This window comes from Hyalella azteca, unplaced genomic scaffold (genome assembly GCF_000764305.2).
Source record: "Hyalella azteca isolate HAZT.00-mixed unplaced genomic scaffold, Hazt_2.0.2 contig1314, whole genome shotgun sequence".
In the NCBI taxonomy this organism is placed as follows: domain Eukaryota; kingdom Metazoa; phylum Arthropoda; class Malacostraca; order Amphipoda; family Hyalellidae; genus Hyalella; species Hyalella azteca.
This window is the reverse complement of record NW_025931635.1, coordinates 344,689-371,402: the sequence shown is the minus strand read 5'-3', so window position 1 is coordinate 371,402 and position 26,714 is coordinate 344,689. Positions and strand designations below refer to the sequence as shown.

The window sequence follows — 26,714 nt, the reverse complement described above, 5'->3', positions numbered from 1 at the left end:
CTTACTGGTGTTCATGCAAGAAGTGAAAAATTTCTTGGCCTTCAAGGTGGCTTCACCTTCGTCAGGAGCCATGGGTTCCAGAAGCAGATCTGCAAAACATCAAAGTCAAGTGATGTCTCAATTTAAATAGATTTGTATTTATAAATAATTTAGCAGCGCAAAGATAATACTTAATCGAGTCAAGCGGTTATAACTTGCCTTTATCTACTCGAACCTTCTTCCAGCTCCAGCAATCAATAAATAACTTTATTGTAATGAAGTTGCGAAGAAAAATACAACTGAATCGGCACGACTTACCAGTTTTTTCGTCCGTATGCGATAAACTGATCTAAAACCGAGAAATGTTTCCAAGTCGCGAGCGAAACTTGCGAGCTTTATGGATATAAAGTTACAATTTTTGAAGTGAGTAAGAAAGTTAGTGAGAGCGTGAGGTCCGAAAGTTGTATTTCCAACAACGAAATTAAGAATGAAAGTTAGTTGATACTTTAGGAGATGGTCGGGATTTCCAATTGTGTCGGTATGACTAAAGGTGCCTTCTTCGAAATGAAAATCGAAAAAAATACGTCGATACCGATAACTTTCACAGACTAATAATAACATGAAGGAGCGTGCTGGCACATCAGAACTTGGGGCAATTAATGTGAAAAGAGCAAATCAAGTCAACATATAACACAATCGAGTCTCTTCAACGGTTCTCGCTCTACAGTCAGTCACAAGCGAGGACCGTTGTTAGTTATTGCAACACTTATCTTTAACTTCACTTCTTGTTGTTTGTTTGTCTGCTACAAATCTTACAATCGATAGTTAACACACTTCTACCTCTGCAATCGATCAGAAATTTTGCACACTTGCGTAAAGTCGGAGACAATGCTTGAATCAATTGACAGAATAAATAGTTAAAAAATGTGTATTTAAAAAAATAAATATTTTTTTTAGAATATTTAAAACTAAAATAAGAAATTCATTGTACATGTGTAATATCGGAGATAATTTCATTGTACATGTGTGATATCGGAGATAATTTCATTGTACATGTGTAATATCGGAGATACTGGCCTTTTTAGAAGTGTTGCCTTTAAAAAGTAATTTTTAAACGCATATTACTTTATTTTATCCTGACATGTAACCATGCAAATAGCATGCAAAGACAGCGCTTTAGTATCAAGCTAGTCTTTATGGGCACATGCAATCCGTTATAGCCCTGCCACAGATGTTTGACGCCGGCACGCAATTCTCCACTCAAGCCACGACGCTTGGTGACCGCGTCATTTCCTTCACTACTCAAGCTGACTTAACGTGGGCCATCACACAGTGCACTATTCGTGCCCACTATTCCTTATGCTATCACGCAGTTCTCTGTTCGAGACAATTATTTGTAGTGCCATCACGCAATTCACTGCTCAGGCCCATTCTTCGTGATACCATCACGCAGTTCACTGTTCGAGCCTATCATTCATGATGCCATTGCTCAATTCACTGCTCAGGCCCATACTCTGGTAAGTCTAGCATGAAGCTCAATTAGCACATATCATAGCATAATGTCATGACCCTGCCCTCATCACTGCTACGGAGCACGGCGTTCCACTTACACTGACCTGTAAGATTGAGATCGGGCTTGCAGTAGATGACCTGACCAACCATGCGGTCCCATTCTAGGTCTCTAGCCACTATATGGATGATCTCGAGCAGGCCGTTCATAACCTCAGGTAATGAGGCTGGAGCTCTACACTCAATCTTGAGCATGTGATCCAGCTGCCCGTTCGCACTCTGTAGTAAAGCCCTTACTCACAGGTTGCAGATAAATAAAAGCTGATCGTTCGTGACCTGAAATAAAATTGCTGGAGCCCATAGTGTTATCAGCCGACTCACCTCTGAGGATGAGGTCGAGCTGATCGTTCATGACCTCGAAGGTGGATATGGAGGAGCGGTCCTCAGGAATGATGTGTTTTTTGTTCCACGCGCCGCACGCGAACTGGAAGAAGTCGTCGCAAGGGTCGGCCGTCTGGTCCATGGCCGCCAGCAGCGACGACGCTGTAACAACCACGGGCAGGTTATGCGAGCTTCTCGTCACCAAAGACAGGTCTAATAATAATAATAACATTATTATTAATAATTACCTTTGTGTAAACAAATGACCATATTTCTTCTGGAATATACGTTTGCTATCAGATTGTAATACTTATTATTATACCGAGAATTTAAAAGGTAATAAAAGAAGCATTCCGTTCGCGGAGACAAGAAAGTTCTTTTGTTGATACGAGTATTTTTAATCCTGCAACGGTTGCTAGCAATTCAGAATAAGATCGCAAGCAAGATCTGATATCAAACCCAGCTATTGCGCACTTTTAGCTCAGATTGAGCAATATCGCACGACCGATCGACTTTGCATACATCATTGCCACTCTGCTCCAGCAAAACAAGCGCTGCCTCAACCATTCTTGTCGTAGCCGGACTGCGTGAGGTTGCGCGAGCAAATGGAAGATGTCAAAGCTACCAAGGAACGGTCTTACCAATATCAAGTCATAGATCGAATTTGTAACATACGTTCAGTTATTTCATGTGTTACATGTCGTCAGCGTTTAACTAATTGAAATTGAAGTTCATTTAACTTAAGTATATTTTTCATTTCAACTCGCTCCTTCGCACTTCATATCTAAGTAATACTATTTGTCAAGTGTAATTGAATTGCTACTTATACATTTCTCTGCAAATGCTATGCGTAGAAAGAGGAAGGAAGCTCCGCGAACTGGCAGCGAATCACTTCTCCAATAACCGATAGCACAGGAACACGAGATCGCACTTCACGCGCTACTGTGCTCGCTGATAGTCCTTTTCATGGCCTCCCTCGGAGTAGAGCCTTCGCGTCCAGCCGGAGGGCGTAGTGCAGACGAGTTATTCGGTACAAACGGAGCTGTGAAGTGTGCATGGATGTGCTGGCTACATGCTGTGATGTGGTTAAGCATCACGGTCTTCTATTGGCATGTTAAAATGCTCGCAAAATTCCCTGGTCGCATTGTACAGGTGGTGGTGATGTTGAAACCATCTTTCTATCGCAGTCTATTTATATTTATACATATTGAAAACACAGCATTCTACTACAGAAAATGTTATACACATTCAGGACAATTATTTTTAAAGAAGTTCGTTAAAAAAATTTAAATTTTGACGAGAAAGCTTCTAACTATAAAAAATTAAAGTGGAGAAAAGATAAATTAACTAGTTTTTTACAAGTATTCTTAAATAACGGAGCCTATATGTACAAAAACACGCATCAAAAACAAGCACTTCGTCTTGTTAGCCAATTGGAAGTAGGCCTGCCACTCGCGTTCATAAATTACAATTTGGTTTTCGTAAACGACCGTGGATACGCTCCCAATTTCACCTCATATTTCAGCCGTCATACAGCATTTCAGCCGTCACCGGCATCGGCACACCCGGCTACAACAGATCCCAGCACGCAGCGCCGTATTGACGTACGACTTGAGCGGCTTCCGCTGCATGTCACCTGCCACGCTAGAGCGCCCTTGTTCCATGTACACATTGCAATGATGGAACTAAATGAGATGTAATAGAATAGAATAGAAGTGTCGGCATTGAAGAAATATGCCCATGGCCTGTTTCATTGTATTTTTATGAGTGCATTTACAAAATCTACACTCTAGCCTTAATGCATCGGTTCCAATAGATTTACAATACCATGAGACGTAGGGGCAATGAGATGTACAGTCACAACACGATGTAGATGAAATGAAATTTTGCTACAACGACATGTAAATGTGTAAATACAATGAGATGTTAGGAATACATACGAGTGAAAAGATTTCGATTTATGGACAAAATCGTTGACTAGTTTTATAAACTCTTTGAAGTCTTGCATTTCACAGTAAATTTGAGGAATATCTTCAACCTGATTGTAAGGATTTAGTCATTTATACTACAAAATAGCGGTTATCCCGTCATTACGGATGTAAGTTTATTGCGGACCGGAACTTACTAGGGACGAGTTATTTTAGATATTAGGGTTGTTGACTTTACGATCTCATCCTCGGCAGAAGTCTCCTTCTGATTTCGATATAATCTGCACATCTTTTACACTTGTATTGTTCTTAGCTTGTAAATAAGAGCAGCACGCATTTCGGTCAAGTATTCGTTTGAAAATACGTGACGTAATTTTAGAGCAAGTTTCTTTTTTAAATTACGCCGCAACTGCGCTGTGGCCGCCGTTTAGTACATTTGCGTCGTGTCGCAGCATCTGTTGGAAAGCCACGGACGCCAGGACTTAACCATCAGATTGAGTCTAAATCTGTTTACGTGATTGTAAACAGATATTGTGAATACTACCGACTGCGAAGTGCGCGCGCGTTTCTGCAGTGAGCTCATGGCTTCAAATCAGTTGCCATTCATCGCCAAATCTGTGAAGTGTACGGTGAAAACATGAATAATGAAATGGTGCGGAAATTGGTTAGGGCCTTTAAAGATGGCAGCACTATCATTCTTGAAAAGTAACCAACTTCATTCATTACCGATGCTTTGATTCAAAACTCAGATGTCAAGCGAAAGAGAACAAACTATTAACGATGTCGTCCTTAGTTGAAAAGTTTCCTGATGTCTCACAAGTGTTCTTAATGAAATTGTCCCATCAGGCGGCTAGCTTTGACGATGGCTTACAAAAGCTGGCCCAATGATACGATACATGCCTCAATATTAATGCGAATTACGCATAAAAAGAAGAGTAAAGCATGGTCTTTCAAATGAATACATTAATCATGGAAAAAATATACTTTTTTTATGCAGAAACGGCACTTTACAAAACACGCTTCGTATAGGTCTTATTCTTGGCCGTAGTCATGGGCTTATTCTTTTTCACGGCCACCTAAGTCCTGTTGCTAGCCTCCTCGAAGACGGACACTCTAAAATGTTGGCTATCCCTAAAGATAATGCACGAAGATCAGAACTAAGTTCATTCACTTTATCCGGGAATTTTTTCTTGAAACGATAGGGATGCCGTGTTTCCTCAACTTTAAATACTCAACAGCGGTCACAAAGAAAGGTCGATGGTCGGCCACAACTTTAACAAGAGGCTCCTGCTCAGAGCAAGTTATCTTTCCAAGCGAAACATTGATAGGTCCACAAATATCACCGCATCTCCACTGGGGACACTTAACTGCATCATTCCTGCGGGCAGCAGAGAGGCGTCCGATTGCTCGAGATACTCTGAGGTGAAGGGTCGCCAAGGGACTCAGGGAGGAAATATGCTTTTCAACAAACCGGTCCACGTCGCACTTAGCTTTGATTTCATGGATATTGTGCTCTCAAATTTGTTTAGCATTTTGACATTAATTTATTATTTAGCATCCTTGACTAAAATTCACTTATCACTATTTATGTACTAACAGCGACCCCGTTTGAAGGCTTCACAAGTCTACCCGCTTTACTCTTCTCTGGACTGAAGTTCAAAGAACGACAGCATCTTGTTTACTTTTTTCCAGTCTTCACGCATTGAACCGCTACAAACACCAACGTATGCATCGGAACAGGTGGAGCTGGTATCTTTATCATACAGAGTCACTGGCCATCTCGGGAACAATGGGGAATCAGTGGAAGAGTCTTCAACTAGAGGCAAAGTGTAAAAAAAAAATATTGTGCATTTGAAAAAGTGCACTTTATTCAAACATTTTGTTTGATTATATAATATGAATAATTTGTCGACAATATCGTAATGGATATGATTACAGTGCGTGAAAAATAATGCTTAATTCTTAACACCATTCACACACACAGTAAAACCGCACACAGGAAGATTTAATAGAACTAACGGTTAATTGATGCAAATCCTGCAGCTGCGGTGACTGAAATTTGAAAATCAGCAGAGTATGGCTTCTTCGGATCCTCATCAAAGGAGGAAATTGACACTGGGAATTTTTCAAAAGCTGTCAATGAGTGAATGAATGACGACTTTGGCTGAACCAACTTCCTATACCTAAACTTCCGACCTGAACACGACATCCTGAATACGGCCTTAAATGGAATAAACAAAGAGGAACCATTGAATTTTTAAGCAACAAATTAAAAGTATTAATTGAGGGGACAATTTTTCGGCAAATGAATTCCAGCTGCTTGCTGATCTTTTCGGAGAAAATTTAATATTTTTATGATGAGTTTTTAAGGGCCCTAGCCCGGCTGTTATCTAATCCACGAGCTGAACGTTTAAATGATCTAAAAGGAATCATTTACAGAATAAAGTTTTTGGCTATATTTTCTTCATTAGTAAAGTAAAATGTGAGCAATAGTATAATAAAAACTGCTAACTCAATGCTACAACTCAAAAAGTTGCGAAATTTGTTGGGTCAAATGAATAATTGAATGACAGCATGAGTAAGAGGATGGACAATAGAAGACTCACCTGTGTTGACGCACTCAGCCGTTAGACATACTCTTCCTCTATCTGAAACAAAAGAACATAGAGCTATATTAGTTAGTGATATTTTAGACATACTCTTTCTCTATCTGAAACAAAAGAACGTAGAGCTATATTAGTTCTACAGAAATAGTCTACGTCTAGCTGTGGGAAAAGAATGTATAGCAATATTAGTTAGTGATACTTCAAATTTGTGTGTTCGAAAATGAAATAAACGTCCAATTTGTCACGGCAAATTTTGTTCCCTCAATTACAAGGAGAAAATAGCATAAACTAAAATCCTGGAGAGAAATTGCATTCAGGCAAACAATGGTAATGCTCGGGCACAGGCGGCAACTCGTGAGACAAAATCTGCCATGAATAAGAATTTTACAGTGCGCCCTGTAATTCATTAATACGTCTGCTGTATGAAGTAACTTGAGGTCTTTGTTTCAAATAAACCCCAGCGGCGCCCTGTACTTCATTAATACGTCTGCTTTATGAAGTAACTTGAGGTCTTTGTTTGAAATAAACCCCAGCGGCTACGAGACTCGAATGAAAAGAACTTCTCGCGTGGCTGCACTCGAGACCGCGCGAGCGGAATAAGGAATCAGGAGCAGTGAATTCAGGGCTGAAGAAGAGGAAAGGGAAATTGTGAAGGAAAAGAGAGAGGTAAAAGTAATCAAAAATTGAGATATAGCAAAGAAAGAAAAGGCAAGTGCAGCATAGAACCACGGAAAATATTTAGGAAATGTAAGATAGTTAACAAAAAAAATAGAAAATAGAGTAAAAAATGACAAGGCAACAGAGAAAAAGTTATTTAAAACAGCCTACTATATTTAAAATTCAGAGCGCTTAATGATTGCAAGAATTTGAGTAGTAATATTAAGGAGACTTTTTTTAATTTCGGCTCTAGACATATTCAATCACGGTATCTCCAAATCAAATCATTTATTTGGGCCATTGACTGGCCAGTAATTAACTTGTCAAATTTCCACTGGCAACATCGGTTCGGCAATAGAATATCGATACTGACTATTAACTAGGAAGATTTTCATTATTAGCTACCAATTATTTCTACAAATTGAATATGCGCTTGCATAATCATCTTCCATTGAGCACACTAGTTTATTGCAATAAAGAACTGAAGCCATAACATAAAATTTTAAAGACTGAAATTAAATTAAGATATCAGACGAATCAGCTGCTGATGTTAGATAAATTAATCCTAATCGTTTTTGGTGGGAAATTCAAGTCATATATAATAAATGACTTTAAGTTAAAAGGCAAGGCCAAATCTCAAAAGATTATCTGTTCGGGTTGTCTTTTTACTGTGTTTTACTTCAAATCAAATAAATCGATTCCAGTTAATTTTACAGTAACGTCGATTTGTTGTCATAGCGTTCGTTCGTTATTGCGTATAAGAGTAAAAAAAATTTTTCTCCACATCAAGCGATTGAAGCCGTCGCCGCATGTGCCGGCGACAGCCTGTAGCATTTAAACGTCCGTCGGCGGCATCATCATATGGTGGGAGTCACGCTACTTTATTGGAAATAATATTTAGCTTTCCATTAAATTTTTAGACAGGAAACTGTTTATGATATATAAGTGCCACATGAAAATTATCGCTTTTATTATTCAAAACTATTCAACATCTGAAACATCTCAGATATCATTATTTATGCGTCGCGTAATAACATCCCAGGGCCGATAACGCAGCAAGGACATTATCATCTGATATCAATTAATTTAGAGTGAGCAGGAGTAACACAGGGAAACGCGTGGTAAGCATTGGGTCGCCTGCCGAAGACCACCACTGCCCTGGATGATATGGACCATCATTGTATGCATTATAGGGAGAGCAAATGTCCCGGTGGCTGCGAGGCGCTCAAGCCTAGAATTAAATTACTTTCAGTTGCCCCATTGTCTTACAAAAGTGTCCTCATAATTTTCCAAAATAATACTTGGTAAAAACGATACAATATAAAAACACCATCCAGAATTGAGTTAGTAGTAAAGATGTGATGTTGCAGTATTAATGCAATTAACACTCTTGTCTTGTCTAATGAGAGTTTCGAATAAATTCTTCACTTGCATAAATTTCAAACGTAATGTAAGATAAATAATAAATTACAAGCCTAATATAAGACAAATTGCAAGCCTAATATAAGATAAATTACATGCCTTATTAAAAATGCATGCAGCCCATTATCGACCACAACATCTGCGCAACCGCACATGTCAGCAAATTCCAAGGAAAGAAGTTCATGAACTTCAAAAAGGAGTTAATTTCAGAACGTAGAACGTGACGTTGCTTGATCACGTCGCGTGCGATTTTTGCTGATGCAGAATAATTTGAACGAGTTTACGCACTTAGTCCACATTTTCTTTGAGAACTTTTAAAATGTGTATTAATATAATTTCCATTAAGGCGGCAATAAACCTTCAACCACTCCGAACATGTAACTATACTCGAGAAGATGTTCAAATTTAGCAATGCTAATAACCTGAATAAATCGATAAGGTAGTAGTTTAATCATGCTTATATATAATTTGCTCCTCTTTGCAATGAATAATTGCTAGATGAAAAGTTTTTTCTTGCCGCCTTCATTTTTTGTTCAATCACAATATTATAATGACGAATAATCGTTTAGTCGTTCTTCCCGGTATTGTGTGTGTCCCGGTATTGTGAGTGTCCCGGTATTGTGAGTGTCCCGGTATTGTGTGTGTCCCGGTATTGTGTGTGTCCCGGTATTACTTCGTCGCGTTTTCAACGAGCCTTGTGTTGCAGCATATCTCATCGCACCAGATATACGAGTGCCGTCAAGCTGTCAACCAAATAGCAGGCATTCAATAGCAGGCCAGTAGAAATTACTAGAACAGAATACTTGTATTTTTAACCGTGATTCCATATGAAACCAAACATGGTGCAAACTTTCAAATTTGAAAATCACAGAAGAAAGTGTTACAAGTAGATTATTACGGCTCAAATTGAATGTATGAGAAAGCAAAGAAATGTAAATATTCGATCTAAATTTCACATATAGCAGTTGTGATCAGTAGTGTGAGTTAAATTAAACGACCTTTTAGACAGTATTACACAATTTTATCCAATTCAAACATTTAATTTTTATTTGCAAAATGAATGACTTTTAAATATATACGTACATGTAAATCCAGTGATTCTACAAATCACACGTTGATATCAAAATTGATCTATCCATTGAATTTCTCCAAGCGATTGCATCCTACTTTTCTTCGTATCTACGATGCCAGCAGAAAAAAAAAACAGAATTTGTTCAGCTCCGTATTTAAAACCTGTACGAATAGCATTCACATACACATCATCTGCCACGTCGCGCATCAAATTTCGCCACGCATATATTGATTATGTCATTTGATAAATTAGCGGTATTAATAAAATTTTCTACAGAAAACCGCATTCATTTTTTCTTTTTTTTTTCAACGTGTGCACTCCAACGTAAACAAATATCAAAAAGTCCCTTTCAAAAAACAAAGTTGACAGGACCTCGAGGATGATTTATCCAGGAGAAGAATAACCTAATTAATTAGGGAGGAGAACTGTGTATTGTGGCCCAGCTGCGCCCGCATTGCAATGCCAGGCGCGTGCAATAAAGATTCAGCCGACGCCCAGTGGCGGGAATTAGGATAAATTCCGGGCCAGAATTTCGGTCGTACAAATGGGAAATTTTCGGGCGGCAGCCTCGTTCTGTCTATATAATTAGCTAATTTCAAGCTTAATATACACGAGAAAACCTTAGCTTTAAAAAGAGAATTAACCAATTTGTAGACAAAAAATAAACTGATCCGCGTCGATTCCAAAACAGAGAAATCTAAAACATTTCCGTCCGTTGGAAAAGTTTGCGACAATCTGTGGTTCTATTTCATGTACACCGAACGGGCTACGCAAAGTGGTGCCTGCTAAAATGCGTAACACATTGCTTCATGAACTGGGAATAAGATAATTCATAGGAAAAGAACCATTTATGAATTGGTCGCAAGTTAAAGTCAACGCACAGGAAATTTACCGGAGCGTTGTGTCCAAACGAGGACCCAAATAAAATAAGGCGTAAAACACGATCATAAAAATCCTAACAACACCGCGAAAATTCATAGAAAGTTTTAAATAATTTCCAGGACTCGCGACATCCTTGTCGAAAATAGCCACCGGAGATTGCTCAGCGACCCGTCAAACGAAGGCAAAGCAGCGCACGGAATCGATCTTGCTGGCCTGCATTCGACAGCGCGCCATGCGCTTTCAACTGCAGCGTTGGTGCGAGAACTTTATCACGTCACTCGTAGAGCAACATGGCGGAGACGAATTCAAGTGAAGAAAATTACAAATATTATACAAAATATTCAAGTTTAACTGAAAGAAATATTAAGCGCACATTGCAATATTAGAACGATGAAGGGTTAATATAGGTAGTTAACGGTAGGGTAATTATTTTGAAGAAGCGATGCGGTTGATCGAGAAAATTTCAAATATTGAGACGGTTAGAATAAAGTCAGCACTTTTATCTGGCCACAATAAAGCACGAAAACTAAATTATTTCTGATTCAATTAAACATAACATAGATTATTCACAAAAAAATTTATTCACAACAATATTTTGCATCACAGAACTATAAGAGGCAGCTGCAGAGCTATCCCAACTTAAGAACCCGAATAAGCGTTCCAGACGTAGCCAGTCCCAGGCCGCGGCCTCATTGCACTTCACTAACGTTGCAGAGAGTTTGCCAGCAATTACACAGCTTACCGACGTGTGCGATGCGTGTAAATGCATCGCAACTAGTGCTATATGGTATAAAATGAAGTTTTAGTTCACGTCTGTTTTTATTGGTAGTTGCGCATGAACAAATTTCAAGCGACAATTGAACGATAATTAACGGAAAATCATGAGATATTAGGATCAAGTAATATTCTGTGTGTACATAAAATACTAACTAACAAATATTGCAGTGAACAATGGTTCAGTATCATCAGCGTGTCCGTAAAGCAGCGTCGCGTAAGAGGTTAATGAAAACGCCACAATGATAGACATGAATGACATCTGGAAACCTTAGTGCAGGCTGAATATATTCATATTTTTTTAATATAAACTGAATTTTCTAACATATTTGTTCGACGGCACTCAATCTAATTAATTTAACCGAACATCACGGGTAAGGATTCCGACCATTCGTACTAGGAGTACGAGTACCAAAAGGAGGCTGTCAAAAAAAAAGTAATACAGAAGCGACCAGCTATAGAGTGAGCGCAAGACTAAGCCGAGGTACCTATTCAGGGCCTTTGTGGTGATTCAATCCGCGCTCGTGCATACAGAATCATTTAACTGACACAGCAATGACTAAGCGATAATGAGCTAGCTAAAGAAGCAGTGTGCTCTGTCATTGATTTTATACTAAAGGTTTAGAGATCACACATAGAGTCGTAATCTTTACGCATAATTAATGCTCACAAAGCGTTCGCGTTTGACTTCAAAAAGTCGTCCTTTTAAATGCATACAATGAATTTGCCTATATGCGAATATCAATAATAATGACACAAATACAGCATTTGATTATAGGAAATGGAAAGAGAGAAAAGAAGCGCAGCATACAACGACGTTCGACTGAATATATTACACGCAAACTCAGGAGCGGTAGTCCATGACGGCGTGAAGCGCGGACACTTGGGTCAGACGGGCCGACCTCGGGCTGACAGGTGGGGATGATGCATTGCACGTCAGACGAGCTCCACATCCCAAATCTGTGATTCCCAAGCGGCAAAGAATAAATTATGCTCAAGCTGAGCCTGGCCCAGCACACACACCAGTGGAGGGCGGACGCGCACAATATTATCCATTTATGAGAATATGATAAAAATATGCGAGCTTCTAGCCTAGCTGAGTGGCATCGGAGTGCATGACATGAAAGCGCATAATTCAACGCTGAGCTCGATAGGTGGTTCTCATGATCTCATCCGCTGCACCAGTCATCTGTCTCGTTCAGCTAGACTTCGAGTCAGGATACTAAATCATTGACCATTATATTTATCAGCCAAATGTGGTTCGTTTAAACCTTTTTTCCTTCAATTTTTGAAGCATTTTCATTTGGTATTGTTTTCAAGATTTTCCTTACATTCTCACTCCGCTTTTGTTTTTCAACTCTCATCGTGAAATGCAGTGTGTTACCTTAGTTGCTCTTTCCTGTCTGCGCTACGATGGTGGAATAAAGTACTGGACTAAAAAGAATTTACGTGTCACCATACAGTCTTATCACACTGAAGATAAGTACTTTCCATTTCCGCGGTGGCGAATCGACAGGAATGTTTGTTCCAAAGAATAGCGGTGATGATGAAAGAAACTAGACCGCTTCTCCGTCAGGGAAGAGGGGACCTCCTTTCTTAATGTTTTCGAAGCTCCTATCAAGCACGGACAATGGATATTTTAAGTATTAGACGTATTGAACAAAGAAATGCAATTCTATACAAAATCAAACTGCACCAGTGTATTTATACAAAGACAGTATTGTACTTTTAATGGAAATTAAAGTGTAATTCACAAAACCGCCTATATAGCCATTAAAAAAACATATTAACTCGCGGATTCATTTATAGGCTCAACATACGTGACAAAATTGCTATTTGCTCGAGAAGGGTTACACGGATCGATGTATGATTTAATTTTACGAATTTTAATACACAAAGTTGTGTGAAAACGTAACGAAAATGGCAACGCATTTACTCAAAGTCTTGTCCTCAGAGGATAATGTCCAATAGCAAAGAGCGATCCAAGTAATCTGCACTACGGAGTTTTTATGACCATGAGGTCATTAACAATACCAGCGCAATGTAATCACAGTAAAAGCAAAGAACGCTTCCTGAGGGGAATATCGTGATACGCTTCCTGACCTATAACACAAAAGTGAGAAATACTTTCTGCTTAAAAACAGCAATCGTTGTACGAGATGAGTTCGATAATAGGTTTCATAGATGTAATTACTGTACTGTATAATATAGTCTCGATACTTCTAATGAGAAACATCCATGAATTATAATTCTGCATCAATTATGTTGGCACCTACGCAACATGTGAGCATAATATGTGGAGATGAAGTATCAACGTTTGGAGCCTTACACTAGAATGAGGCACAATAATTCAGCAGAAACTCTTTGCATGTTCACTTTCAACGTGTACACGCGCAATATCGCTGATTGATTCCTAGTCCCGGTCAGCCATGTGGTGAGTACCTCGGCGACACATCAAAAGCAGAGCGTTTACAGAAAAACTCAGCCAAAGCTAATTTATGGGTGACACGAAACGGGACGAGTTAATTAGACCTAAAACGTAACACAATATTTCCGACAGCAATGAACGTAAATGACTACATATAGTGGTGCTTTTAACTGCGTATAAGGATGAGGAGACCGTCTCTGGGATCGTCCGTCGACGCGGGATTGAGTTTTTTCTCAGTAAGTCGGCACGCAAGGCAAGGCTTGTTTAGACGCCCTGTCACAACCGCCAGAGACGTGCACCGCTAGATTGTTCTGGACGATACCAGACTCCTGTTATATTGAATGAGAGGTGATGCAATTGTTTGAGAACTATTGGCTGTAACCGAGAATTAACATCACGTTACAAGCGAATTGTTGAAATTGCAACGATAACACAGGCTGCAGCACGACAAACGCCATCACACTTGATCCACTTGACAGCGGACCAGATTCCTAGTGCAATGCAAGTATACATGCTTTAGAAGTAGTATATAATATTAAGACTAAGATAGTAAGAATTTAAATATGAATAAACAATGACATTTTTCAAGGTAAATGAAGAACGTACTGCTGGCCTGCATACAGGAGTACGATAGGATCTCCTTTAAGGAAATAATTACATAAAGGAGACCCAACAGGATTATTATTCAACAGACACAAAAGCCAGGCACGACGTCACCAGGAAGCAGAGCGCGTATTTGCTCTCTATTCATTCAAAAATAATTCTTTTAAAGCGGAGCGTACCGGAGGCGCTGTTCAGAAACCAAGATCTACAGAGTAAAACGTCGTTTAAAACTATGACAACATCCATGCCTCTCGTGAACCAGCCAACAGTGCCTGCTTCTATGATATTGCTAGCACAATTTTCCACTCCACTTTGCTCTGCATGTGCTTTTACTACCGGATGCTGAAATCCTGTATTCTCATCGTGTTTATTTGAGAGGAAATAGAACCTCCATAGAGATTAAATGACTGTAATTCTAGGCGAAATGTCGCCATCGAGGTTGATATGAGCACTGCAATGCTTTGAATAAACGAAACCTAGACCATGCGCGTTCATGCATTTGAGCACTCAGACATTTAAAGTGAATGTGATTTTACTCAGTGTATTGATTTCCTACATAATCGTAATCGGCACGGAAAATAACATACCTCGAAGGGTAGTAGTAACGCCAGAGGCTTACTTTCAATGAAGAGGCATCATCAAAGGTGATCATTTTACGTGCTATCCACACCAATGAAAAGTCCCAAAAGGATTTTTCAGACACGCTTTTTGTGATAGATAATTGCACGAAAAAATTTCCTATGAAATCGGAAAATTTCAAAATTTAAACATGAGTCGGAACATCATTTCAATAAAAAAAATATAACTACACAAGAGTCGTTTTAATATTTATCAACCATACTTCAAGCATTTCAAATAAACAATAAACGCAAATAAATCAACAAATTTGAACATAAATCCATTGAACATTGAATAAATCTTAAATCTAAATCCTTTAAAGCACTCTTTTTGGTCAAATTTATCCCGTCACCCCCTGACCACCTCACGAGGGTCGGTGCTCTGAATTTGCACGGGAATAAAGAGAGCTTACGGCCTCCCGTAGTGCCCAATTAGATAATTTATGTTGCACCAGAAATTCCCGCGAGTTATGAGCGGCTGAGCCTGAGGAAGGTCGTACTGCTGCCTTTAGCTGCAAGTTGCTGCAGCATTAAATGGACTGGCGCAAACTTTGCCTGTATTACGAGTCGTGATGAAGCATGTGAGTTTGGCAGTTACGATGTACGAACATAAGACATGATTCAAAAATGGATGATAAATAATAAAATGCATTGACCGGAATGTTTAATGAGACATCATTTTCATGCAATGAAAAGAAGATTGACAGTTTTCCGTTAAGAACCATGCATGTTTTCTAATTGAAATCAGGCATTTCTTCGAATGGAAACCTGGCATGTTTTCTTATGGAAATTGGCATGTTTCCTTGGGAACCGTCGCATGCTTCCTAATGGAAACTAGGCATTTTTCCTTATGGAAACCTGGCTGCTTCCTTTTGGAAACCTGGCATGTTTCCCTATGGAAACTAGGTATGTTTCCATAAGATACCAGGCATGTATTGACCTTGATACACGATTGTGTTTGCAGGAGCATCACCAAAAGTTATAGCTTTACTACTCAGCGAAGGGAATTTAACGCGTGGAAAGAATATTCATTTCGCACAGTTTAAAAATTAATGAAAAAGATTTATGAATTGATGAAGCGACCTGCATTGGAGGCAAATGGTGAATTAATTTAGCTACTCCAATTTAAACGTGATTCAGTAATTCATTGTTCAAACATACAGAATGGAAGATGTGAAGTCAACAGTAGCACAGATGTGCGAGAAAACTCCAATGAAACCTTTTCAGTTCTTCGGACTAAAAATATAACATCGCAAAAGGTTTGGTACTAATGTTTTTATTACTGAATCAATAAAACGCAAGCTTTTGATGTCGTGTTATTTTTGTCGGATCAACTAGAAGAAAGAGCACCCTACACTACACGTAGGCAACTTAACCCAGACTGCGTGCATGCTAAACCCGCCGGCAACGGTAGCGCAGCTACACGTACTGCACTCAACGTTTTCCCTTTACTCTCACAACTGACTAATTTCTGAAGGGTTGCACTTTACGATAAATGGTTTTTCTAGAGGTCAACAAGTGGAAGAAAGAAGGCAGCCGACGCCATTCCTGAATAATTGAAGGCTGTTTTTTTGCATAAAGGTAAAATGGGCAGATTTTCAGTGAAAAGACAGATTAAAGCCATCAACGTGCGAAAAAATTAGATGTCAATTTGGTTGCAGGTTTCTGTGATGCTTGAATACTGGTAGCCTAGACTAGAGAATTATAGTCGTGGCGGAAAAATGTAACTAAACGAGGATCTGGTGTACGACGATTGCCAGTTTCCTGAAAGCTGCATGAACGTTAATTAACCGCATCCGAAAGATTTCACCTTAAATAAAAGCATCCCGATAAGTATTGAAAGTTCTGAAGACAGTTTTACCTAACATCTTGCCGTTTTACTCTGTCGAAATCATAGAGAAAAAATCTCGCATTGCTACCCTCTAAGGCATGATCATACCAAAACGTTTCAAAACGTTTATGTTTAAAGTTATTGCGCTTACCATAAGTAAAATGTAATAATTGCGAATTGTTGATAACGAGCCATCATTTATAAAAATTGTCATAAACTATTCTATTTCGCTTGAATCCCAAGAATTTATCTTCCTATAGCTTTAAAGAATTAACGAGGAAAATTTTGAAACTATTGTAAATTATTCATTTAAAAATGAGACAACCAGAATCTATGCGATAGTTATTGAAATACTTGCTCTAAATTCCGTAGATTGTTACAATAAGTCGGTTTTCTTTATTTTTTGTTACTCACACCCTAGACTAAATTGGACCAATTAAAGAAAGCACTAGGACAGCATTAAGTTTTGACACAAGTCGTCATTAGAACACGAAGAATAAATTTCAAGCCACAGTGAATTGCATTTAGGAATCAATTTGAAATTATTTTTGACGTGTCCCTAGAGCACCAAGTTTAAGCCAAAAGTCTATTTTCAATTTTGCACGGGGACAGCACCGAGGACATAGCGGCAGGTAAACTAAATTCCCGTACGAGGCATAAACGTCAGCGTGGCGCTGCTCTCGTGCAAAGCAAAGGTGATATGAAATGCAGCACAAAACTCTGCGCAAGTTTGTATTCTGGTTACAAAAGGTCGTGGCTGAGGGCAGCACCTGATGCCAGCCACACAGACATTGTTTGGCGAAATGTGAGCCTCGCGAGGCACTTATGCTGACGCCGCCAGCTGCCTCTAGCAAAAATAAGTCAATGTAGCCGGAAAAGCTGTGATACGAGGGGAGAAATGCCATCTGCAAAACAGCTTGCATACAGAGAAAGTTTTTAGCCGTAATGGCGACCAAAAATAAATAGGCATCATTGATGTATAATCAGTGGTATATCTAATTTTTTTAGCGGTATTTGGGCTGTTTAAAAAATGTAACACATATTTTTCGACGTGTATTTTTCGTTACGGTTTCAGAATAAAAAAATCGATAAATTGCCTTTTTTTAATTCTCAATTTTTGCCGATGTCATGGAGATCGATGGCTTTTATTCCATCAAGATTATTTTCAATATTCAGTTTAAAGTTCGGCTCAACAACAAATCTTCAGTTTCTGCCGTTTCATTCGTAAAGATCTAAACGATAATGCCGTTGAATCACGCATTGCTTGATAGCCAATTGAATTTTTCCTCGGCGAATTTGGTCTTTCTATCTCTCGTTTTCTTGAAGTTTATGAACGGAAGATGGAGCTGCAGGTCTCCTATAATTTTTCAATGACGATCCGCTAAATTTACATACATGTATATGTAACAAATCCTGCTCTTGCCGTCATATACGACAGACGCTCTTGAACGATATTATCATGAATACATAATTGTCATAATCATAATCATAAGAGGGGAGAAATATTGTCATCATCGAAATTTGCATGCAACTCAAATTAACGACCATCGTAGTGATCGTGATCATTATAATAATTTTGGGTCACGATTTACAAGGTGCTGTTGTATAAAAGCCAGAACTACTGCCATTTTTTCGAAATAAAACTGACCTTGCCAATAGAAAGCCGTAATTTAATTAATACAAATAGATATGATCGCCGTAAGTGAAATCCTGTACTCTAGAGACGCAGGTCTAGATTCTCTCTAGCAATAATAATATTTGAACACAACAGGCATTGTGACGGGTTGCTTCAACACTTCATTGAAACCACGCGTCATCGCTTAAAGTCGGATAATTCTCACGCACAACACGAACATTCTCACATAAAACATGAACATTCTCACTTACAACACAGGAAACATTAAAGTTCAAGTATTGATCATGACTTTAATGCATAACAATCATGGAAGGTTAAATCATTTCCAAATCTTTGTCAATCCTTTTTAAACGATGATCTGAAGGTAATTTTACTCAATCTGCCATTAAGCTACTAAACTTCTTTCTGTCAGCAAAGCGGCAATCGATTTGATCATATGCATTCACATAATTTTGAACCGCTGGCATTAGTTTCCAGATAATTCAAAGCACGAGATCAAGCACCACATACGAAGCTGTTTCTTCCCGTTTCATGGATCAGTGCAATACAGCGGCTCTCCACTATACATAATGCATTAAGCAAAAGCTTCTCTCTGCCCTCATAAAAGCTGCATCAGCATTGCTGCAGGCAGCACCAATTCTGTCTGAGCTACGGCCCAGTGGCTTGCCTATCGAACTCTGACGACAATGAAAAAATGCACTGCAGCATGTCGTGCATATTGCGCTTTGGTAGTGAATTTGACCAAAAGCTATTTAAATACTGAAATCAAACGGAACATGTTATATTCTTCTTGACCGATTTGATCGAATTCTGGTACTAGTAGTTTACGCAATACATTTGATATTTTATTGGATAATAAACCGATTATGGCAACTGAGATGAACAAATGGTGCGTTACATGAAATACTTTTTAAAGTGACATCATGAGGCGTTGCGTAAAGGAGCTAATTTGAAGTGTGTGTGAGAGTGCTTTTAAATCGAAGAATATCGATGAAAACACTACAAAACGACATTTGTGAGCAGAATCTTCAATTCGACGAAATAAAATTTCTAACTTTATGCCAACGAATATTGTTTGTACTGGCACATTAGCTAGTGTGTGCCTCAAATAAGCTAAATACTACGATAATGGACTGAAATTATATTGGTTTATTATTCTAAATGGAAGTATTTTATCTTACGAAGTGAAGGATCATCGTGAATGTACAATTAATGATGATACGATAGTGGAGGTTTGTTAGCTTCAGAGTAGGCTTATAATATCTAACATTTAAGATCCTACCATTTAAGCGTCTAGCACAAGCGTCGATAACAGGCAAACATCACCAAACAGAATAAATTTCAATGAGTATATACAATTAATAATAACTGATAGCGCAGACTCTTATCAGTTATCAGTTTAATTAAAAGCGGCAGACCATTCGATCACCAGGTTATATAGATGCGTGTTTTTCTGCCACTCGGAACAAACTTCACTTAGTAAATTGACCTGTCCTTTGAAGGGGCAAAACAGAATCGATGGCTCACATACAACGAAATTTCAGGGAACAATCTCCAGTATTTCTCATCTTACAGATGCTTTGTGTCGGGTTTTAGACGAACAACCTCATCTGCCTTGATCACAACTATAACAGTTCGGTTCTCACTTGTCTATAAGTAATTATTCATGGGAATGATCAAGAAACTTAATTCGTCGAGCTTTGCCGATATAGTAAACCACAAAGATTTATACAATTTATACATCGCAATGCCATACAGGCAGAAAAAAATTATGTGGAACACTGCTGCACGATAGTTTTATAATATGTTGGAAAACGAGCTGTATTTATAAAGTATATAAAAAGTGCAGCAAATAAACCGTAAAAAGATTGCTGGGTCTCTTCTATGAGCACTCTAATTAAAGAGACGGTTTCCTAAATAACCACCAGTATGACCAGTAATCTACCATGTTTTGGTTGATGTCATCGTCCGTTACGAGTAAACAACGCCCTCGCCCTCCTTATCGTAAGCTCTTCGGGTCGATGCACAACTTCTGGTCGCGCTCACGACATAAGTTGCCGCACTGAAAGCCGTACTTGGTGTACTTTGCGCGCTCATCGTCATCATTACAGCGGCCGACAGGCCCGGCCAAACTCGCTCTATACAAAAACGTTCCAGCAAATTCTCCGAAAAATCTTGGCAGCGACAACGCGGAAGGTAAATGTTGGTTTCGGAAGAGCTTTCTATCTGTAAGGTAAGCCGCTGCTCTGAAGCAGCAAAGTGTGTGTAATCCGATTTGCTTTATTCAGTTCGGTTAACATGGATCTCCGCCAGTCTACTAATAACGATATCGTCGATATGATGTAAACTTATACAAGAAGCTCCGCAGAATATCAGTTCCAGCCCCGCAGAATTTAATATGATTTTTTATTGATGTAAGTCATCTCGTCCAAAAGTTCGGAAACATACTATTGAAGGTTTCGAAAGCCATTTAGCTCGTCATAAGTGTATTATGCGGCGCACGTAGCTCGATCGTTTCTCTCACAAGATTGCGTCAACCGTCTCATGAGACTATGCAGTGAAGAACGCCAGGAGGTCAACAATACGCCACGTCAACACATGGTCAGACGTGTTGCCAACAACAGAAGAGCATTGCAGAACAACAACAGAACATTGAGTTCAACAAAGTACACAAATCCAATGAGGGAACTCGCTGTTGTGACTCAGCAGCAGTTCGTTACAGCTATGCAGAGCAGGTCAGAGGACAGCAGGACACTCTGCAGTTCGCTATGCAGGTGCGCCTTGCTCCGCAGCGTCGGCTTTAACAGCGCCAAGACTCAGTAGTGCCTCAAGGGTCCCGCAACGCCGCATTCTCATAAAAATTATTCAAACAACAGCGACCCTCGCCCAATATTCCTTCGACCAGTGCAAAACTCGTCCCTTCGTCCATGTTACATGTGGGCAACGTTATGCGCAGTGGTCTTGGAGGCCGATAAATATAGGCGTAGCTCGCTGGCTGTCGCTGATTCGACTCTACGTTTCAATAAGGGAGCAACGCCATGGAAAATTTTTGAATCTTTAGTTTTTAAATGACATTTTTCATATTATTTTTTTATCATTATCACTATCAGATTATGAGACAACATGTTGACAAAAAATTTAAAGAAGAATGTCCATACAGCTAATAGGTACGTATTCTGATAAATAAGATAATTTTAGTTGAGAAAATTATTTTAAAAATCAAGCTGATGTTCTGATTGACTTTTCATTTAGCTTGCATACACAGAAAGAGTTGGTTGAACGATTTTCGTCCGTTACATTTGTATTTAAAATCAGCGTCACCACAAGCAACGCAACACATGACCTCATTCATAGTTTTTTCTCGCAACAGAATTTTAATGTCAGCCCGCAAACTGAATTAAATGATTATACTTGCAATTACCAATACGCATCGATTTTTACGCTTTATCTTCGGAAAAGGAAATTTTACTGTGATATATTAATTTCTTGGGAATGTGATGCCTTAGCTAGTACAAGCATAACCTTGAAATACCGTATCTCCTGAGTCCTGACACTCGGAATAACTTTGAATAACGTTCGGCACGTATACAGTAATACACTGGTTAAAAACGAAGCTTCCGCAACAGATACGGTAACGCAATGCTGGGTAACTGCGACCCAATGAAAGCAATCACCCAGGTGAATAGTCAGGATATCAACCCAATCTCAGTTGAGATTTCATTCTAAAAAAACTATTTATCTAACTATAACTGAAGCTCGCGGAAGCAATAGACGAGCTTTGATACTCCATGACGACATCTCAAAGGGCACACGATATTATACCAATAAATAGTGGCAAGCAGGGACAGGGCAGCTAAAAGACTAGCACTCTTTGCTCAGTACGAGGCTCGAGGTTCGCTCGCGCAGCAAGAGTTAGGTGGTGAACACAAGCAAGTTAGGCTTGCTTGTGTTCACCAATAGCGTCAAGTGATGGAGGAGAGTTAGGTTCTATGAACGCGCGTCGGCATATATAGGAACTCTGCAACCTTCACGACACGCTGATGCACTCGATGATAAACTTCACTGATATTCCTTAAACGATTGTCGTACACTTGTAACCTTCACTATACTGAGATGCACTCGTCGCTAAACGCAATTATTGATCGACAGTCGTCATGACTGTGATGTGAATATTAATGGGTAAACACAGTTTTCTTTATCATCCAGGATTAACTCGTATAAATAACAATTACTTTACTATTACTAAACTGACCTTTGCTCAAAATGTGCACAAGGACATCTAGTATCTACCTTCACAAAGGGAATCACTAAATCTGTAGCTGTCTAAATATTATGGTTTACATCCATCATGAAAGTCTCATCTATTCATAACAGAATTGGGTAACTAAGGGACTTCACTAGGCTGGTATGAAACAGAATTCTCTCATTACTAGCATATTTTACTAGCTAAAACAAAAAAGTACTTTTCATTTAATATATTTCAAATATATTCAACATTTATAATCAGGGCGCGATTCAGTTTGTAGGAGTGACCAGCAATTAAGTAGGTACTTGCACACGGAGGACTTCTTATATTTTCAACATGTTGACATGGCCCGAATGAAGTAAAAATCCATGCATAATATAAAAAAATAGGGAACAGAGTATAATTCATTTAAAAAAATAAACTTCGCACGTAATTCGTTCCCATCTTGCAGGTTCGCAGCTCTCATGCCTCATGTATGGGTAATTCCGATGCTTTCATGTGCTATTATCGTTTGAGTTGCAGGCGATGCAATATAGTAAACACCACTATGGTAGGCGGTTAGGGCAAACGGTAATGTTAAAAAAAATTCAAATTTGAAGAAAATTAATCCAAGATTCTCGAGTGGGCCGGAAACGCACGAGTAGCAAACTCAATCATGCATCCGAAAACAACGTAGAAGAAAAAATGGTCCGATACCATGGGCCTTGATTCTTAAAATTCTCGTCAGCCGTGCAATCACCGTGCTTCATGATTGTGAAAGGCGCAATCAGGTCTATCTCTCGTTTGGTTGTATTAACCCGTGTAGAGCGTAACTGCAGGCAATTCAGTCATTGCCTGTAAAAAACGTCAAATATGAGTTCGATGTAACCACTGGCTATGAGCACTAATCTTTCGTCGTCGTAAGATAAAAAAAAGCAGACTTTCATCGAGACCAATGCGTCTCAAAATCGTTTTCTCGCCATTCCCAGGCGAGAAAACGCCACGGGAATATTGTCTCGGGACAATATTCGCGAGAATATTGTCCCTAGACAATACCACCGAGACAGTAATTATGTACCAGAATTTAAAAATTACCTCTAATGTTTTATCATATTTATACACTTAAAAGAATCTCGCGCCTGCGGAGACCCGCATCAGCGTTGGTCAGTCACGCCGCATTCAAGAGTCGGCCGCGAGCAGCGTTGGCGGGCGTCACAGTCTCACTGGTCATTAAAATTTGCTGTCATTTACATGATGGGCGTCAGCGATAATCAATTACATAACAAAATATTACAAAATATTGGAAACTGAAGTAATGTCTTTCAAAGAGGTTGTAAATTATTTAATTTCATATCAATGACTAGCGCTAGTCAAGCTGGTTAATAAGCCATGAGCCATCCTGAGTAATGGTACTTGACTCAGACTGCAAATGAACGCGAGACAATGTCACTGGAGTATCGAGGTGTTCAAATTTGGCAAAGTTGAACTACGGCAACTTGGGCATCGCAACAGCGAGCACATAAAGTCGTGGAGAGCGCAGTATTCACGGCCATGGCGTATTTGCGATTCTACACGCATGTTTGAGTGAATTTCATTCTATTTATGTATCACAAAAGACTTCACCTTCGATTTTTGTGGTCCGATTTAATTAAAATCTTCATTGCTATTCAAGTGACCTAATGACAACTTTCACAACGCTTCGAGTGTAGAAGCTCCGACCGAGCACACGCCAGCAAGTCCATGAATTTTAATCCACATGAGAAGATATTAACTCTCGTGTCAGGTTCTTGAAACGTGGTTGTTTTCCAACATTATTCAGGAAGTCGGTGTAAGTCAATTTACGTCACTCAAAAGAAAATTTAACCTAATCGGTAATTATGATGCATTTTTGTAGTATTGCCATGTATGATTCAAATTAGATTTAAACAGATATAGAACCAATTAAGTTAGTTATGATACTTCCTTATTTCAAAACAATGGAAGTCGAAAGTGATTTTACCGCCCCTTATACAACCGAGAGTTGAGTAGCCACTGTTTATAAATAGTATGTGAGTGCAAGGATTTCTGTTATTCGACTGACGTGTACGACCGCATGGCATCGATCAATAATTGGTGTTGATAAACAGAACTACGGAAGTCGCAGCCTGTGAGGCCTGTGTTACAAACTTTGGAAAGACCAAATCGTATATGCATTAACTAGGTAGCCAAACACCGTCCAACAGCATGGATCTGGTAGTTCTTATAACTGCCTGTGAATGACCATGTGAAATATTATATAAGATCACACGATAACTCCAGTGAGAAGTTAAGCAATGATTATACTATAACCTAATCTTTTTCAGGCCATACGTACTGTCAGTTACAGGTGCACGGCAACTTCTTTCTATTATCTATCAAGCATAATAATTTGAATAAAAATAGATATTTAATAAGGCTCATTTTGGTCACACTGAGTAGCAAGATTTGCTTCTATGGCATTGTTTTTGGTTTGTTTTAATCGCAGACATCTGTGGAAGTGTGGAGCAGACTCGTTTCTGGACATAACGGGTACCGGTGAATTTCACTTCGATATTGGCGCCTGAAACGACATGCTCAGAGAGTCGAAGTCTAAATCTAAATCGAAGTCTATAGCTGGTCTATATGATAATGAGTACATGCAGTATGCACGACAGCGTTATTATAGTACATCCACGCTCGGAGCCGAGCATGGTTAACACTCAAGTTATTATACTACGTAGATTGTCATTTGGATCATGTTTACAGACTTTAAGAAAAATTTACTCATACAGTTTCGTATGTCAACAATCATGTTAATATCACTAATTCTTAACCATAAAATAAATCAAGCTTGATCCTCATTTATTGTTTAAGAATATTTATGGCAAAGTGGCGTATATCAATTATCATCACACAAAATAATAAAGGGTTTACATTGTACTGTGTGCAATAGGTATCCATATATTTTTATCTAATTTTTTTGTGAGTCTTATTTCAAAATTTTTTCGTAAATATTTTTCAGGATGGACACAATACTGTGACTTTAAAACCCATAGCCTACCGCTACCGGTAGCCAACTATACCTGTAAAGTTACATGAAAATCACGTGATTACCAAAATATTAGCTATTAATTGCTCTAATATTGGTATCTACATCACCTGTCATATATGTCTGGAACATGAGCAGCAGCAGCAGGACTACCACGCATGATGACAACAAGATGCAGGTCGAGATTAAAAATTTCTCCAATTGTGTTCGAGGTTTTTTTTCCTTTTCTTCGGTACCAGCAGCTTTGGATGCAGTGGAGGGTCTTTCTTGAAGAGGATTTTCTCTTATTATAACTTTTACTTCCGAAGGCGCTGCATGAAGGAGTTCATTTTCTTGAATGTCAGGAAGCGGACCTCGTAGTAGCGCTCCGTTTTGATGTTCGGGAACACTCATCGCTTACGGGATAAGAGCGCCGACCACACAACCTTACCACTGCCAAGCCTACGAGCGACTGAAGTTGTGAGACTTTGAGTCTTGGACTTGTCTACTCCCAGACTGTTTCGCATCCATCTAACTCCCTCAAGAAAGTTTAATAAAAACGTCACTCTCTCCATAGGATTATAACACATTAAAATTTGTTTCCACAGTCATGAAGTTTTGTCATAGATCGTTCTTAAATATATTTGATCTTTGGAAACATATAATTGCAGACGAGCACTGACATATCATAACGGAGTGAACGTTTTAGTAGGAGTAGCTAAGTAGGATTAAACGTTTGTTCAATTCTTGTAATATAAGTTCATTCTGTTTAGAATTTTCCCATCAAATCAACAATTGATAATTGTAAGGAAGGACTTTATTTTATATCTTTTATTATTAAAAAAATTTTACATTGCGAATAACACGCGGGAGTAAAGTCAACTTTGAAATATGAGCACACAAGTGTAGGAAAATACATTACTTGGAAGAAAATGTTGCCCGTTCCTACAGTGTCGCAACACACAGCATGAGAGACGCTTGTTCACGAAAACGGAACCAAAAACAGTTCGTGAAATAATCATTCATGTCCTAATTATTTCCGCTTAAGTGATTTTTTGTGATCTATAAGAATTTCGATTTGGATCTGGTAAAAAAATTCACTATTCTGCACTGGTGTTGTGTAGGAACAGGAGAGTAGT

At 38.9% G+C, this 26,714-nt stretch overlaps 1 protein-coding gene across 1 annotated transcript in view; it reads right to left on the bottom strand.

Moving 5' to 3' along the window:
* LOC108670025 (neprilysin-1) overlaps positions 1 to 26,031 on the bottom strand; it is a 40,754-nt gene extending 14,723 nt beyond the window's left edge. Inside the window, exons 1-4 of the mRNA XM_047882222.1 lie at positions 25,707 to 26,031; positions 6,404 to 6,445; positions 1,870 to 2,031; positions 6 to 89 (exon numbers count right to left, since the gene is read on the bottom strand). Of these exons, the coding sequence (XP_047738178.1) occupies positions 6 to 89; positions 1,870 to 2,031; positions 6,404 to 6,445; positions 25,707 to 25,989 (571 nt within the window). The 5' untranslated portion in view covers positions 25,990 to 26,031. The remainder of the gene's footprint in view (positions 1 to 5; positions 90 to 1,869; positions 2,032 to 6,403; positions 6,446 to 25,706) is intronic.
* Between the last annotated feature and the right edge of the window lie 683 nt (positions 26,032 to 26,714).